The sequence below is a fragment of the Malaclemys terrapin genome, chromosome 1 (assembly GCF_027887155.1).
Source record: "Malaclemys terrapin pileata isolate rMalTer1 chromosome 1, rMalTer1.hap1, whole genome shotgun sequence".
Lineage (NCBI taxonomy): Eukaryota > Metazoa > Chordata > Testudines > Emydidae > Malaclemys > Malaclemys terrapin.
Genome location: NC_071505.1, coordinates 49855931 through 49872164, shown reverse-complemented (window position 1 = coordinate 49872164; position 16234 = coordinate 49855931). Strand labels below are relative to the sequence as shown.

General features: G+C 39.7%; 1 protein-coding gene across 3 annotated transcripts in view; it reads right to left on the bottom strand.

The window, feature by feature from the left end:
• Window positions 1–2310: 2310 nt before the first annotated feature.
• The window catches only part of TMEM168 (transmembrane protein 168), a 29206-nt gene continuing 15282 nt past the window's right edge, over window positions 2311–16234 (bottom strand). For all 3 annotated transcript variants that reach the window (XM_054024024.1, XM_054024017.1, XM_054024011.1), the window contains 3 exons: window positions 14885–15027; window positions 11904–12178; window positions 2311–7564 (listed from right to left, as the gene is read on the bottom strand). In XM_054024024.1, coding sequence (XP_053879999.1) covers window positions 7017–7564; window positions 11904–12178; window positions 14885–15009 — 948 coding nt within the window. In that variant the 5' untranslated portion in view covers window positions 15010–15027 and the 3' untranslated portion in view covers window positions 2311–7016. The remainder of the gene's footprint in view (window positions 7565–11903; window positions 12179–14884; window positions 15028–16234) is intronic.

The window sequence follows — 16234 nt, the reverse complement described above, 5'->3', positions numbered from 1 at the left end:
TCAGCACCAGGGTTGTAAGCGAAGCGGATGCTGCGGAGTGACCATGACCAGCTGGCCCAGCGGCCCTCCTCCCCCCCTCCCCCGTGTCGGCTGCTGTGCCTTGACATCGACCTGTCCGACTGGGATGTGTTCCTCCCATGGGACCCCGGGGATCTTTGGCGTTCAGCGGATCTGCGTCGGTAGACCGGCGATCTATGCCTCATGCAATTTGACCTGTACTGGGATCTAGAGCAGGACCGGGACAGTCATAGGTAGAATCTCCTTGATCGAGGGGATTCACATCTCGGCGATGGCGGGCTGGTGACTGATGACCCCCTTTTGCCAATCGGCCACAGGACCAGTGTCGAGGTATTGGAGACATGATGGGTCAGTCTCAAAGCTCATACCGGGGGGCATGTGCCTCCGGAGGTCTGCGCCAGGTTACCAGCGAGCAGGAGACTGAAGAGGGCTTCTTTGAGCCTGCCTTCCAAAGTCCGAGTAATGACAGCTCCATGTGGGCAAGCGCTGGTGGGATGTTCCCCATGATAGGGAGCGGCGCTGCTGAGGCAGGGACACTCAGATCGGTCCCAAGGCAGGTTTACCCCTGGGCTCGGGTACTGATGGGAGTCGGTGTGGGCAGCACCAGTAGCTTCAGGATCTCCTGTGCTGCCTGCAGGGCCTCGGGCATCGACAGGACTTTGAGCTGATGAAGGCCCTCATCACTGTCTGGTGTGGCAGGCATAGTACAGAAGGGGCTCGACATTAGCTGAAGCCCGACTCCCTGATGGAGGTGTTGAGCTGCCCAGCACGGGTCTTGGCTCTCCTCCAGTCCTCTCCTTTCCCTTACGGGAAGTGGGAGATCTTCCCCTCGCAGACCTCTTGGGCTTCTTGGCAGGGGATAAGTGCTGGCTCGTAGACGGCACCAGCGGGGCACTCTGTACCGAAGCTGCGGTGCTCGGGGCCAAATCGGACCTCTGCTCCGGTGCCAGGGTCAGCGCTGACTCCATCAGGAATGCCCTGAGACGGATGTCTCTCTCCTTTTTCGTTCTGGGTTTGGACGTCTTACAGATGTGACACTTATCGCTTAAGTGTCCTTCTCCTAGACACCTTAAACAGCTAACGTGCAGGTCGCTGATGGGCATGGGGTGCTTAGATTGCATGGTTTAAAGCCTGGGGACCGGGGCCATGCCCTGTCCCTAGGCTGAGTCTGTCCGGGACCAACTAACTAAAGCTAACCCTAAGGGTAATACTAAACTATATACAACTATTTTACAAGAAACGTTCATGGGACACACTGAACTAAGCGAAAGCTAACCAAAGCAGCAGAAGTTCCAGCACCATCACTGGTGGAAAGACTTCCGGCACCGGTGCATGTGGCGAGTGCACACACCTAATATGGAATGGACATGAGCAAGCACTTGAAGAAGAACATACAATTTTAAAGTTCAAATAAGAATTAAGGAGGGTTAAATATGTGCCATTTCCTACTAGAATCATGATCAGAAGACTTGAGTTAGGTTATACTATTTTCTTTTTATTACATTGATGTAGGATCTCTCATTCCAAAGTTCTTTAATAAATGTAAAAGCCTAAAATACAAACTGTAGAGATTGTGTCACCATTGAAATGCAGTAATCAGCAATACTAAACAGAAATTTAGAATAAGAAGTGAAGGATAATTAAATGAAATTACAAAAGCAATGTAAGGATTGCAGAATGTGATTACCTGAGTTAGAATTTAGTCATGACACCTACATTAACATCTTTATTTTTGCAAGAAATGCCATTGGATCTTTAACAACACAAGTAGTCAGGGTCTTAGCTATAGGTGTCTCTAAAGCATGGCACTTCCAGCAGCTGGGGATTGTTTTAGTAAATTAGTTCAGGAGGTAGAGTGCTGTGCAATCTGCCAAATCACCAGAAATACATCCTGCAGAACTTACATGTTCCACAGAAGTCTCCCATCCAAGCAGAGCCCGGTTCAACTCTGTTTTTTTTGTCAACGAGCAATGTGGTATGATCTTTGTTACAAAAAAGTACTGTCGGAATCTCGTCAGTAGATATTGAGAGACTAGTACGTACACGTACACTTCAGCATTCTGTAGTGCCATTGTCTCATGATTTCTACACAGTCTCCTAGGCTTGATCCAACTCAAATAGGAGTCTCTCTATTGACTTTTATTGAGAGTTGGGGTAGGCTGTTAGTGAAGTAGAGGTGGAATAATCAATCAGGCTAAATAAAATTGCTCATGCAGATGTAGCCTTTGAGCATTCATATTAGGCTGTCTACTGAGAGATAAGGAGGGGAAAAAATAGCCCAAGATAAAAAGATTCTTGTGTCAATGATTTAATCTAGTAATATTACTTTTAAAGTATCAAATTTCAGAGCATCCTTGGGTGATATATTTTCAGTCAGTTCTGCTGTGATTTTTATCTACAGTGCACTGAAACAAGCCAGGTTTAAAACCATGTAAATCGAGAAATTACAGTAAATGGAAGATTAATGCATGACAACAAAACTAGAGTGTCAAACCACAAACAAAACAAAAGTGAAAAAAAATTAAATGGAGATGAGCATCCAAAAGAGCAAAATATATTTGAGCAATAATATTACAACACACAAATATTCATTTACAGAATCTAAAACCAACTATTAAAAAATCTCCCCAAACAAAAATTCTAACACTTATAAACAAGGCATTTCACCCAATTACACTATCAAGCGCAGGCAACAAACTGAAAATGCCATCTAACCACTCAAGTGTAGCACCCCGTTAGATTATCACCTTGCAAACTGAAGGGAAGAAGAATTTGTAAATTAAAAAAAAATCCTAGGAAATGTTTTATCTGAAGACAAGAGAACAAAACCAAAACTCCGAAAGCACAAACAAAAAAGTGGAGATACAGAAGTGATACTGCAAACATTTTAAAAAAGGAAATGGATTCATCCTGTGTTTAGTCAGAGAAAAACATCAATGTATATTTTCAATATGCAGTCCATTTCAAGACAATTGTTTTCAGGAGTCAGTGCATCTGTATGTTTCAGCAAGGATGTTCCTGTAAAGGAGGTAACTGAAATGTAAACCAAGCCAACATAAAGTGAGCCCACAGCTGTGGTAAAAATACATACCTTTTGAACGAGTGGCTGAATGTACAGTGCAGAAGTCAAATACCTGCAAAATAAGCTCAAATCTTGAGTCACCTGCTGACTCCATACTGCTCATTCCTAAGCATTTGCTCAAATGAGATACTCTTTGGAATCAGATTTAAATAGCACCTTATGGCACTGAGATTCAAATATGCCCCCAACCCTGCACCAGGATCAATTTAGGCAGAGTTCCATTGAAGTCAGTCTCACTGAGGTTTGCCTGCCTGGATCCTGTAGCAGGGCTGGAGCTTGCAACTGCAAATGTTCCTAAAATCACTTCTGCTTAATACTAGGCAGGTCACAGTTCCACAGGAGTGTCATCATGCCGTCTATGCTCCAGTATCTGTCAACAAAATCAATAACTTGAGGTACCGTTAAATGTTGTCTGTTCAATCCTGACCAACCTTAGGGATAAGTCATTGCCTCAAGCAGTTTCTGATGTATTACCCCCTCCAGAGGGGTTTGCAGCCACATGAAGTTGGGGCATGGCCCTATAATTGCTTGGATGCCACAACACCTCTAGAGAATTCCAGCTGCATCCCCGCTGATCTTGTGGCACCTGTACAGAGAGCCAGCCACAGAGGTATGGAGTTCTGCAGTCATTGGTGCTGCTGGATAATGGGGCGTAGAAGTTAGTGCCACTCAGAATTAATGTGTTTGAGTTCTGTAGGCTCCCAACCCCTGTGGTTCTTTTTTTGATTAAAAACAGATGGACAGCATGTTCTTTTGGACAATGGGAAAGGAAGATTCCAGACAAAAAGCCCAGTTAGTATGGCTATAAACAGATCTTTACATTTAAAATAGTATTATTAGAATACTATCGTTATTCTTAAAAAGTCTGAAAGTGAGGGACTTTTGAGTTCAGGTTAAAAACACAAGTATTTGAAACTCAGGAAATTAGAATGTTGTAGTTAAAACAAACACATGGGAAAATACAGAGATACTCAGTTAAGTTTCCAAACACCAACTTTACCTCTGCCTTCTTAATCAATAGCAATATCCCCCATCCATCTTTCAACTACAGGCTAAAGACCATCCCCACTATCCTAGAGATAACGCAGCAGGCCAGTAGATAAACTGTAAACCCATCCACTAAATAGAGGCTATAGGATCAGCCCCTTCCTTGCCTTCCAGGTACATGCCACAGCAGACATTATTTGACATATTACCCTCTGTCCCTGCCCATCATTGTACTATGGACTGGCTGCCCCACACTAGGCCATTCACACTCCCAGCATAGGTCAGAGATCTCACACTTTCATATGCAGGCACAATATCAACATTTCTATATCTTCTCACAACATATAGGCCACAGACTTCTAATATACTCTCCAATGATGGGCTCCCTCTGTAACCAATACTGGCTACAAGGATGAAAGCCAGTTATATCATTGGACAACAGCAGAATATACTGATGTAGTTCATATAAACACAAGATTTCTCCAGTTGCAACTAGAGAGTAAAGGATCGTCCACCAGTCCATAGTGAATAAGCAAGAGGCAGAGATAAGGCTGGTGATGAAATCAACAGTATTTCCAGATTCATGTTTATGTTTTTTTGAATTACAATGTTCTAATTTCTTGACTTGTAAAGTTTGTGTTGTAACTACTATGTCCTAATAATGGGGCTTTACAGAGACATAGTTAACTATTTAAATCTGTCATTACACATTTACATTACATTACACCCACATTTGTCTGGGTACTATGAGCCATCTAGATGGAGCCGTCTATTATTGCAACAAAACTGCAGCCAAAGTAATGATCATTTTACTAAGACAAATAACTGTCTGTGTGAAGATCCCTCCCATCCAGACCCAAGGTTTGGTCACTCAAAAATAGCTGAAAAATACTTTTGTAGACCAGCTCGGTAAGATCAAGAGAGTGCTTCCCTTTTGGGAACACAGTGTTCTCTCTTCCTCTATTGCTTTCTCTTTGGAATGTCTTAGCTACCATTAGTGCAGTAGTTATTTTGAAATAGTTGAATGGAATGAAACTTGACAGTTTATTTGATTTGATTTGTCCCTCACCCACCGTAGCTCCCATCCCTTTTTGTGGCAGGGAAGGAATGGTGATTTTCTTGCTAAACTAACTTGCACAACACAGGATAATAAAGGAAATTTAGGAAGGTGCCCTAACTTGCCAGTGAATTTAACACGTTGGAAGTGATAGTTTGAAGGAACAATGGAGTTATTGGGATTGCTGGCGTGCCCAGCAATTACTAATAGAATATTTTCTCTCTTGTAGCGTTTACAAATTAATATGTACCAGGATTGGCAAATTATCTAAATGAGTTGACCATTAAGTTAAAAAACCCAGCAGGCTACGAACCCTCAGAAGTCAAAGAGTTACAGAGTGCATAACAATCTTTTTCAGATGTTTAAATCACAGCTACATTTCAGGCAACTTCCTCAGCTAATGTCTTATTTATAAAGTGACTTGCATTTTTACTAAAATGCTGGTGAACGAATGATGTAAATCCCAAATCTTATAAATTATACACACACACACACTTATTCTGAAACAACATTAAGTGGATCCACCCAGCAGCCTACAACTCTTGGTTTCCGGCACTTCAGGTGAACAAGGGCTAAGAGTACATACTGTGGGGCCAGAGAGTTCTTCCCTTGGAGGGAGTGTTACCTTATATTAACTGACAAACATCTCTGACTGAAGGAGCAATGCTGACAGGTCCCCCAAAAAGAGGGATACTCAGGGCTGAGAGGACTCATTTCCCCAACAAAGGGAAAACCCAACTCTCCCTGTCAAACTGTTTGGTTTCAGTTTGAAAAAAAGAGAGAATCAGCCCCCTAGATCCAATCCTATACTCAGCACTCCACAGGCCTGGGGTCCTAGGCACAGCAGAGATTTCAGATAATAAACCTGGGGGCAAGGTTACCTCTGAACTTCCCGTTTTGTTATTCATACATATGTAAACTTTGCATCATTTCTTTCTAAGTAGCTTCCTTTATTTTGAGTTTTTCTGCAGAGGGAATAATTCAAAAGCCAAACTAATGGAAGTCCAGGAGATCTGATGGGACAGCCACTCTCCCCCCCCCCCCAACCTTTTAGCACATTTAATATGCCTTATATCTATTAACTCTTTCAAAAAAGAAAATATCACCTGAGAGATTGAATTTTTTTTTTTTTAAATATGGAACGTTTTAAAAATCACATTTGAAAACCTCTCTTTGTTGGCTGTCAAGAAGAACATGGTTGGAACCACAAAATGTTCTAACGAAGACCCATTTCATTCCCTCCCTCTGTGTGGGCAACTCCTATTGTTGTCAATGGGAGCCTCAGGCAGGGACTGAGAATGCTAATGTAAATGAATCTAAATATCCTTGCAGCTACCTACCTACAGTGCTTCTTGAGTTTTTTATTTTTTGACTCTGTGTTTTAGAATACTCTGAAACCCATCATAGAAGTGTGAGGGCATAATAAAGTGATCTGAACACTGGCTTGTTTCCTTTCCCGTATTTGATGTTTGAGAGGGATATAATTGCCACCTATCATCATATGAGCCATAGCTATTAAAGCCTGTAATTTGTTGGTTCTGAACACAGGCAGCTTTCTGTTTAGCACATATGAACATGCAAACTGTCTCCAAAGTGCATGGTCATATTTAATAAATCTTTTACATGTTTATATACAACTCAGTAACAAAATTCAAATAGTATAATCTTATCCTCCTCATTTTAGAATGAAGTTCCCAACCCTTTGCATATACTGTAATTGCTCAAAAAGATGAACACAGTGAGTATAGCTACTGAAGTAGCAAGATTTCTTCAACAGAGAAAACTGTTACATATAAAAAATTGCAAGTCAATCAAATTTGAGAGTGGGAAAGTTCCCAGAGCTCCCACTTCTACTCATCTTTGGTTTTTAAATTATGATTTGACAAGTTTGAAACCTTGTCCTGTGTCCAGCACTGTGGGAAGAAACCAATTCATTTTTAATCTTTTCAAGCATCTAAAACAAGCCTTACAGACCCAGAACAGATTGAGACCGCAAAACCAGTTTGCCAAATGCACCAATGGATAGGTAACACGAGGGAAGTACACCATCCAGTGTTTGGCAACATCACTTTCTGTTGGCAAATGTAGAGTATAGTCACTCCAGCGTTTTGATACACCGTACACTGCTTTCACCGCACGGCCCTTTTCAGACCAGCTGATGCTATTGTCAGGGTTACAATTGTATTCGACCCATTCTCTGGTAAAGTCACCAAGTTGCGGAGGGTCTGCTTCCTCAATGTCTACCACTCTGGCAAATTCTGCTCCTTGTACTGCAATATATAGATCATTTACTTTTCTTACTTCTTTAACCCAAGGCTGGGAGTTCTCACAGTCTAACACAATTATAAGTCGTGAACAAAAAGAACCATTCTTCTCTCTCCACCATTCCAAAAGCGTGTCAAGCCGTAATGCATCACCACCTGCAGGAAAGCAGAAAAATATACACATTAGTATAGTTAAATTTGCAGTTTCCAATAGTAAGCCTGTTTTAGCACCTTTTATGAAGGTGACAGGGTTTTTCCACTGCAGGGAGATGCTAACTAATCCAGCCAACTCAATGCTGCAGATGCGGTCATTAACTCACCCTTGTATTAAGGCAGGTAGGAGCAAAACCCTACCCTATTGTGAAATAAATTAAGCTGAGCAGCCTTTAGGAGGAGCTCTCTGCACTGAGGATGTGGTGCTCAATGCGGGCACGGCTTCAAGGCTTAAGGCTGCCTCCATGAGGAATGTGAGGCACCGGAGAGAGCTGGAGCCGACCCAACGGATACCGCTAGGGGAAAGAATTCTGGCAACTGTGCTCGGGGCATGCACACACCTACAATGGAATGGACACGTGCAAGCACTTGAAGAAGAACAGCTAAGCAGGGGCAGAAAGCGTGAGGTGGAGTTTACATTATTTGCTTTATGTTAACAAGTTCAAACCTCAGAATGGGGTATGTTTTAAACCTACATAATATGCCCTGCCTATTTTAGAGCAGAATTAGTAAGCCACCTGCTCATACACCACCATAACCTTTGCCTTGGAAGAGTCATTTGGCCTGAACGTTGATAGATTTACTCTAAAGGCAGAAGAGAATGTTTCTGTGAAGTTTAAAGAAAATTTAAATGGATTTTAAGTTACAAGTAATCAAAAAGTTACCATGATTTGAAACTTTGATTTGTATCTAATGTTTGTCTCCGTCTAGCTCAAAAACTACTTCTGATTAGTGCTTCAAACTTTCAGTAGTTTCATCTCCTTGAAAACTCAAACTATATTTGAAGAAAACAGACTGTAATTAGATGAAGAAACTTTATTGTAGCCTCTGAATAAATGTTTATAGACTGACTCAAACCAGACACTCAAGAGTGTTTAATTTGTGGCAACTTTATAGCAAAACGAATCCTGTCTTTTGTTCACTTCCATACGACAATAAGCAATCCAGGCTGTTATCTGAGTAACATTTCCTTTTAATGCTTTAATAATTACTATCAACATATAGACTCATCATACCCTAACTTGGAGAGGGTTGCATTTGAAATCAAGAATTTCTAGTGACAATATAAATCATGCATATGAAGCTCAAGTGACTGTAAATAAGACTTACTATAACTACAAATCTGAACATATTTTACTTTATAATATTTGCTTGATTCTATTCAATATTTTAATTACTTACTGTCTTCATACAGCTGGATCAATTTCTACCAAAAAAATTCTGCTCAGATACTTGATTTAGAATATTTTTAAACACATTTTGCTGCAAATAGCAAGTTCTTCTGCACCCATGTATTTATTTCATCCATTTGTAAGGTGCCTGATGCAAAGAGTCCAAAGTGCATCCAATAAAAAGAAACAAATCCAGTAAGAACCACCACCAGCCAGAGTATGTGGCTATGAGTCCAGATCATACATCTCCCATATCTTTGGTCAACTAAACTCCAACCAGTCTTGTCAGAAGGTGGCAGTTTATTATTAGTCATGGGGATGTGTAGCCAGAAGAGGTGTTCTTTTAAAACAGTGAATGTCAAGTGATACCCAAGAGTATATGGGATATCATCGCTGTCTGCAGATTCTTATCTTTGATAGATGGCAAAAATGCATTTGTAATCTGTTACTTCCAGAGAAAAACTACATTAAAGATAGAATATGTACTCTGAACGTTAACTCTAAGTACAAACTTACAGGGATGGAATCATCTCCAAAACAAAGAAGATAAATCCAGGAAATTCAGCGTCAGGTTCATCTTATAAAAACCAGAAACCTATAGTGTATACACACTAGTTTGGTGGGAAGTGGTGTAATTTACCCAGTAAATTATACCTCTTTTAGTCCCACTTTGCTCCAGTGTAGTGTGTCTGATCTTGGGATTTGCACTGGTGAAAATTTCCCTAATTTAGACAAGCCCTAAATGTAAATTAGGAAAAAGTATTTCCTTACTTTTTCACATTTGCAAAGCCCGCATTAATGACTTTCCTACATTTCCGCATGATCATGTGGGGGTATAGATAATTCAGAAGAGACAGTACTGTGAACCTAACCAAAAGAGAGCAACTTACCGGTAAGTCTTTCTCCTATACATACAAGTGCTAACCCCTCAAACATATGTCAAGATCAGCCAACACCAGAGCTAGACACCAAGCTGTGGAAGAGACCTATGGATATGTAGCAACATCCGATTCCTTTAGCAAGTTTCACAGGCAGTTAAACTGACAGCTCCAGTAATACAGACAAAGCTTTATAGCCCGATTCTTGCCTTTTGAATTCAGTCAGTAAACATGACCTCCAAGGCTGTTTTATAGCTCATACTTTATGCATGGCCAATTAACAGTTTCTTTTATACACCACTGTGCTACTTCCAAGCTTCCAACAATGAAGAAACTTTGTTAGTGAGCTAATAAATACAGTAAGCCTATCTTAAAGATGTCATTACAGCACAAAGACTACAGTGCTACTGCTGTGCTACATCATTGCTTAAGCCCCCAGAAGATACTATTTTCTCTACTATATCTGAATGTTAACATTTCATTGTTGTCATCTCTATGAATCTGCTCCAGAGGTCAGAGGATGGTACAGATTAGAGGAGCTAATGACTGTCTGTTCCATCTGTCACAAAACATCACTGTCAGATAAACTATGCACAATTATATTATCAAATACCCTTCAGCTTTTCAGCTTATACAGCTGGATGCATTCCGAAGAAGTTCTATCAGGCAGGAAAATCAAGCTACACACCATGGGTTACCTAGATCTCACAATGGGAAACTGACCATGAAAGTGATTCATGACAAATACTGATTGCTCCTTTTCTTTGTGTGGCTTTAGATTATCTCTGTGAGAAAAAACTGGCGGTGTGCCAACATGCAAACCATTCACGGGTAACCCAGGAGGAACTTTCTCTCAAGAAAATTCAAATCCACTAAAAAATGTTGTCATGGCTTTTAAATCCTTCATTCTTTCTATATTTTATTTTTTATCATGTTTCCTCTCTATTTTTTATAAAAGCGGCACTCTCACTATATTGGCCTTTATTGTAATTTGAAGACAGAGCTTCCCTATGGGAGGTCCTATGGCACAAATTGACATAGGTGTAAAAAATTAAGTGGCAATGCCTGCCAAGAAAAAACAAACAAACAAACCTTTAAAAACTTAAAAAAATACTTAGGGTATATCTATACCACTTGTGCTACAGCAGCACAGCTGCGGCGCTGCAGCTACGCCACCGTGTACACATGCTTGAGCAACAGAAGTGGTTTTTCTGTCGCTGTAGGAAGTCCACTCCCTCAGAGATGGAAGCTAGGTTGATGGAAGAATTCTTCTGTCGACCTAGCATGTCTACACTGGAGCTTAGGTCAGCTTAACTACATTTCTCAGGGTGTGGATTTTTCACATCCCTGAGTGATGCAGCTAGGTTGACCTAAGTTTTAGGTATAGACCAAACCTCAATGTTACAGGGATCCAAATTCTGCACCAAAAATTGAGTCACCAACTCAGCACAGCAATTTCAGTAGCCTACTTCCATGACACTAATGGCTGCCATCAAACAGTTCTTGGATCTATAATTAGAGAGGTGCTGGAAGATGTCTTTCTGCTAAAACAGATGGCAGAGGTATCACGTGTTCCCATTTTCCCCCTTCCATTACTCCAATTTTCCCCGAAATCAATAGGGTTCTGGCCACTCCCTGAAATTTTGGAATTGATTGGATGCGGCATTCAAAAGTTATCCACACAAATGCCACCAACTTGAACATATGTAGGGCTTTGCAAGCTTGGCCAACAAAACCTGTATTAAATGCTTCATAAATAATGTTGAACAAAATAATCTTCCCAGGACATTATTGAATTGAATTAGATCAGATTACTACTTTATTCTAAGACTTCTGAATTCATTAAGTTTCATATAGCTTCTTGATGAACTCTGAACATTCCATTTAATTACATATATTTCACTTTGTTATTGCTATCATAAGCATTTTATTTTTCATTTTTATTGTGGTTATTAAAACTGTAAATTCATAAGTACTCTCAAGTTTGTAGATGACTAAGCAACAAGGAATTCAATTTATTTGGAAGCTTGATATGGTTAACTTTAGCCATTTGTTTTACACCTCCTGTTCTTAGAACTATAATGTTTGCATGTACATGAGTAGCTGTCACATATGAAACTTCTGAGTTTTAATAATAGTATGGTATGATTTCATAAGAATAAAGCAATAGTCATCTACTTGTAGGTTCTATCAATGAAAAAAGTATTATTAAAAGCTCCAAATGCTGGTTACCTGCTAGTGCCCATTCACCAGTGCCATGGGAGTGACCACTATAATATAAAACATAGGTATCATGTCTGGGTCCGTCTGCAGTCCGAAGTTCAAGAAAAGATTTCAGCTTAGAATGAAGTGTATCAAAAGAAAGTCCACTTGTAGAATAGTCACAGCCATATGTTTCAATCATGTGATATGCAAAAAACCTCTGGATGGTATTGAGCATGCCTGTAGACCTCAAATTTAACTCTTGCACATGCTCAGGCGGAAGAAGCGTGGGTTGACCATCAGGACTAAACAGAAGAAAAAATATATAGTTATGTTTTATTATTGTATTCATCACATACTTGTAGCAACTGGTGAAATCAGTTCTCTCAGTGTGGAATATTTTGTTCACTATTGATATTTAAGTGTTTAACTGCTTTGGTGAAATACTTACTGCAAGGATTGAAATCTAAATGCTGGATTGCAAACTGCATATAAAAGGGATTTTGTAAATCATTTGGGCTTATATGTCAGTAAATAACACATCAAAAAAGGGACTCAGATTCTGTCTCCCAAGCCTGCAAGGGTTGGGAGCGCTCCAGAGGCTGTGCTCAGCCTCTAGGTGAGAAAAAGCATCAGTCATCACTTTCCAGCAATGCCTTTCAACCACTTCAATAAGTGGTATTGGAGGGTTTGAGAGAGCTGTATCAAAACTTTTCACTTGAGTAAGACTGTAGCAATGCACTGACTCTGCAGGGTGAAAATGTGAGGTGTTCTGTCCCAGAGAATCCCGCCATAACAGAACAAGCAAAAGAAAAGTGATTTTGGTGAATATTTTTCCCATTGCTTTTGTTTGAAAGAAGTTTTCTTTATATAATATTATACCAGTTTCCTGGTTTTGGCCAAACTGCTTTGGTTCACATCTCCTCACTCTTATAGGACCTAAATAGGTTTACATTGCACTGACATAATTGTATTACAGTAAATACAATATTAATATTGTCTCTACTTTATCTGAACAATTAGAGAATGGGTTTATTAACTGACCTTTATTATTATTATTATTAAGAAAGGGTAACATTGCCAGTGCCTCACACTGTTTTTCAAGACCTCACTACAATTTCTCCATGGATAAACTGCCAGTGACAGAATAATTTAGCACAATGCAGGAATTGGATTATTGCCAAGGACAAGAAAGGCAATATTATTTATACTGTAATGTAAGTTTATTAAACCTGCTTTTTAAACCCTCACAATAATGGACCTTGTGGGATATTATGCCCTCAATTTGGTTGCTGCAGAATGTGGGCAGCTAAGGAAATTACAAGAACAAAGCTCAGGAAGTTGATGTGACACCGATAATTTTATTGTGGATAAAATATAAACTCTTCTGCTTTCTAAATGGAAAAGATGCAACAATGTACTAGAGGGACAAATTCATTCCTATCAGGATCATTCTGTCACTGGAGTTCTTGCAGTTTTAACCCACTTATTGTCCTGGTAATTCTCTTGGTGTTAAAGTTTTCACTTGGGAATAGAGCACTAAACCACTGGACCATCTCTTTCATCTAGACTGCAGAACAATTGTCATTTAATCCTCAGTGGTTTCATCACTAAGCCCACAGACCTGTGCATCTCTACTGGCCATTAGTGGCATCCATGGAGAAATATCTTTCTTTCAAGCCCCCAGAGTCTTCTGGACAGCATAGCTCGTGTTTCTCAGATCACAGCTGCCTCAGACACCACCTTGGACAGGAGTCTTCCAAATGGGGGAAGCAGCATAAATCACTCACTTGTGAAATTAGGCAACCACTTGTCCCTTCCAAACTCACAAAGTCCCAACCAAGGGGCTTCTGTGGAGTCAGAGCTACAGTAGATCATTTTCCCTACCCCCAGCCATAATCCATGGATGCAGGCTCCCTTTATATAGTTAAACAGATGGGGGAGCATGATGGCCCTCATACTACCCAGAATTTTGTTTAACGGGTAAACACTTCCATTAAAAACTTATTTATATCAACAGAAATAACCAGTTGAACAGTGGAAATCTTAATTTGTTCAAGGCTACAGCATTTTCAAATGATTTACATGACATCTAACAACTGAACATCAGCACACAATCTTTTTTTATTTTGGTTCCCCCTTTAAAACACCCCCCCCCCCACACACACACACACACCCAAAAATAAACAAAAAAACCCTGGATCTTTTCCTTGCCCATTAAATCCATAGTTATAGCAAGGTGGATAGTTTTCAGACACATTCCAACTTGCAATCCCATTTCCATGGAAACTCAGGAAGATATGAATTTCATGAGTTCTCTTGTGTCATTTACAATATAATGCCCTTATGAAGGAATTAAATGATAAGAATAAAATGGGATTAAAATAGGATATTTCACTTTAGAAGCTATTTTTTGTAGCTGGATGAGCAGGTAAATAATTAGCATAAAAGACAAATTTTTTTTACTGCAACCTTTATTTTGAAAATAGGAATTGCTGTAAATACATAGATAATATGTAGTTTATAAGTAATCCAAAATCATTCTCACACCTACATATTTTTAGCGCTGCCACTTAGTTAAATCATTTAATACAGTTTATAAAGTTGTTCTGAACATGAGTTCATTGCCTGCCTAGATTATTAAGTTATTTTACATAAAATATCTGCACTGACTCCAGAATCTAAGGCCCTGATCCTGCAACATATATCACATGGAATCAGCAGTTTCTTTCATGCAGTACATTTTGCAGGACTGGGGCCTAACATATTTATTGGCTTGTTAAAAGCAAGTCAAATGCATACAGAATTTGAAGTTGAATTGTAAGTACCTAAATATTATTTTTGGAAGGTGAGACTAGGTAAGGAGAATGCTCATTCAAACACAGCCATCTAATATCTAAACTAGTATTTAATAGTTGAAAAGTTACACCACTGAATTGCCTCTCATGTAATAGCTGCACTAATTCCAATATGAAGTTACAATGTGCATACATTTACCATGGTAACTATACCTGCAGAAGTTGGTGGGAATCACAACAGCATATCCAACACATGTTCCTCCCAAGCAGTTCCCTAGTTCATGGAAAAGCCCATGAGCCATTGACTCCAGAGGTAAAACAATCAGAAACACACTCATGAAGATCCCATTCTTTGGCTAAAAAGAAAATAGATATATTTATGTCTGATGATATCCACTTGCAAATTAAATGAAAAAAGTTATGTTCAAATTTCAGTTATGATTTTCTTTAAAACTTACCTCAGTGATTTGTGAAAAAATTATTTGAGCAAATCTAATTTGGTGCTGAAACATGAGGTGCAAATTATTATATGCTACAGACAGCCAAAGATAAACCTAATTACACAGTGTAGCATTCTAAAAACAGACTTTGGGCCAATTTCATTGGTAGCATAGGTAGGAGCAACTCCACAGAAATAAATGCATTTGTACCACTTAGGCGAGCACTGATTTTGGCCCTAAAGCCCTGATCCTGCAAATACTTAGATACATGCTTAGCTTTAAGTTCTTGGCTAGTGCCACTGACTTCCATGGGGCTAATCATGTGTGTTAAGTTAAGCATACATATAAGTGCTTGCAGGATTTGGGGCCTAGGTAAACACGATGGAGAATATTAGATACCAAATATTAGATGACAGTATACTGTAGCATGCAGTAGGAATATAAAATTCAACTATTATTTTTCTTCTTCCTTGTTTTAATCCCATCAAATGGGGTCTGCTCCAAAAGTCCTCTCCCTCCAAAGTGTTCTGTTCAATGCCATATCCTTTATCACAGTGGTTCTCAAACTTGTGTACTGGAGACCCCTTTCACATAGCAAGCCGCTGAGTGCGACCCCCACTTATAAATTAAAAACATTTTTTTATATATTTAACACCATTATAAATGCTGGAGGCAAAAGCAGGGTTTGGGGTGGAGGCTGAGAGCTTGCGACCCCCCCGCCCTCGCCCGTAATAACCTTACCTCGACCTCCAGTTTGAGAACCCCTGCTCTATCACAACACATGCTAACACATCTTCCTTTATGACGTCCCACTACTTCTTCCTCCGTCAGCCTATCTATCCTTTTCCTTCAATCTTGATCTGTTGGACTCTTTTACTTGCATAGTTGTCTGGACTGTGCTTAATGTGCCCAACCCATAAAATTCAACTATTCATCAGCCTAGTTCATTGATATTTTAAAAGCTCCTTTGGTATTAATATCTCAGTATCATATTCTACAATACAATTGTACTAAACAGAAGATTTAGGGGTACTTTCAAAGCACTTTACTTGAAAATGATAATTATTTATCAGATGCAGAAAAGCAATATCTGGCCCTTAAAACTGACTGGAATCCTATAGCA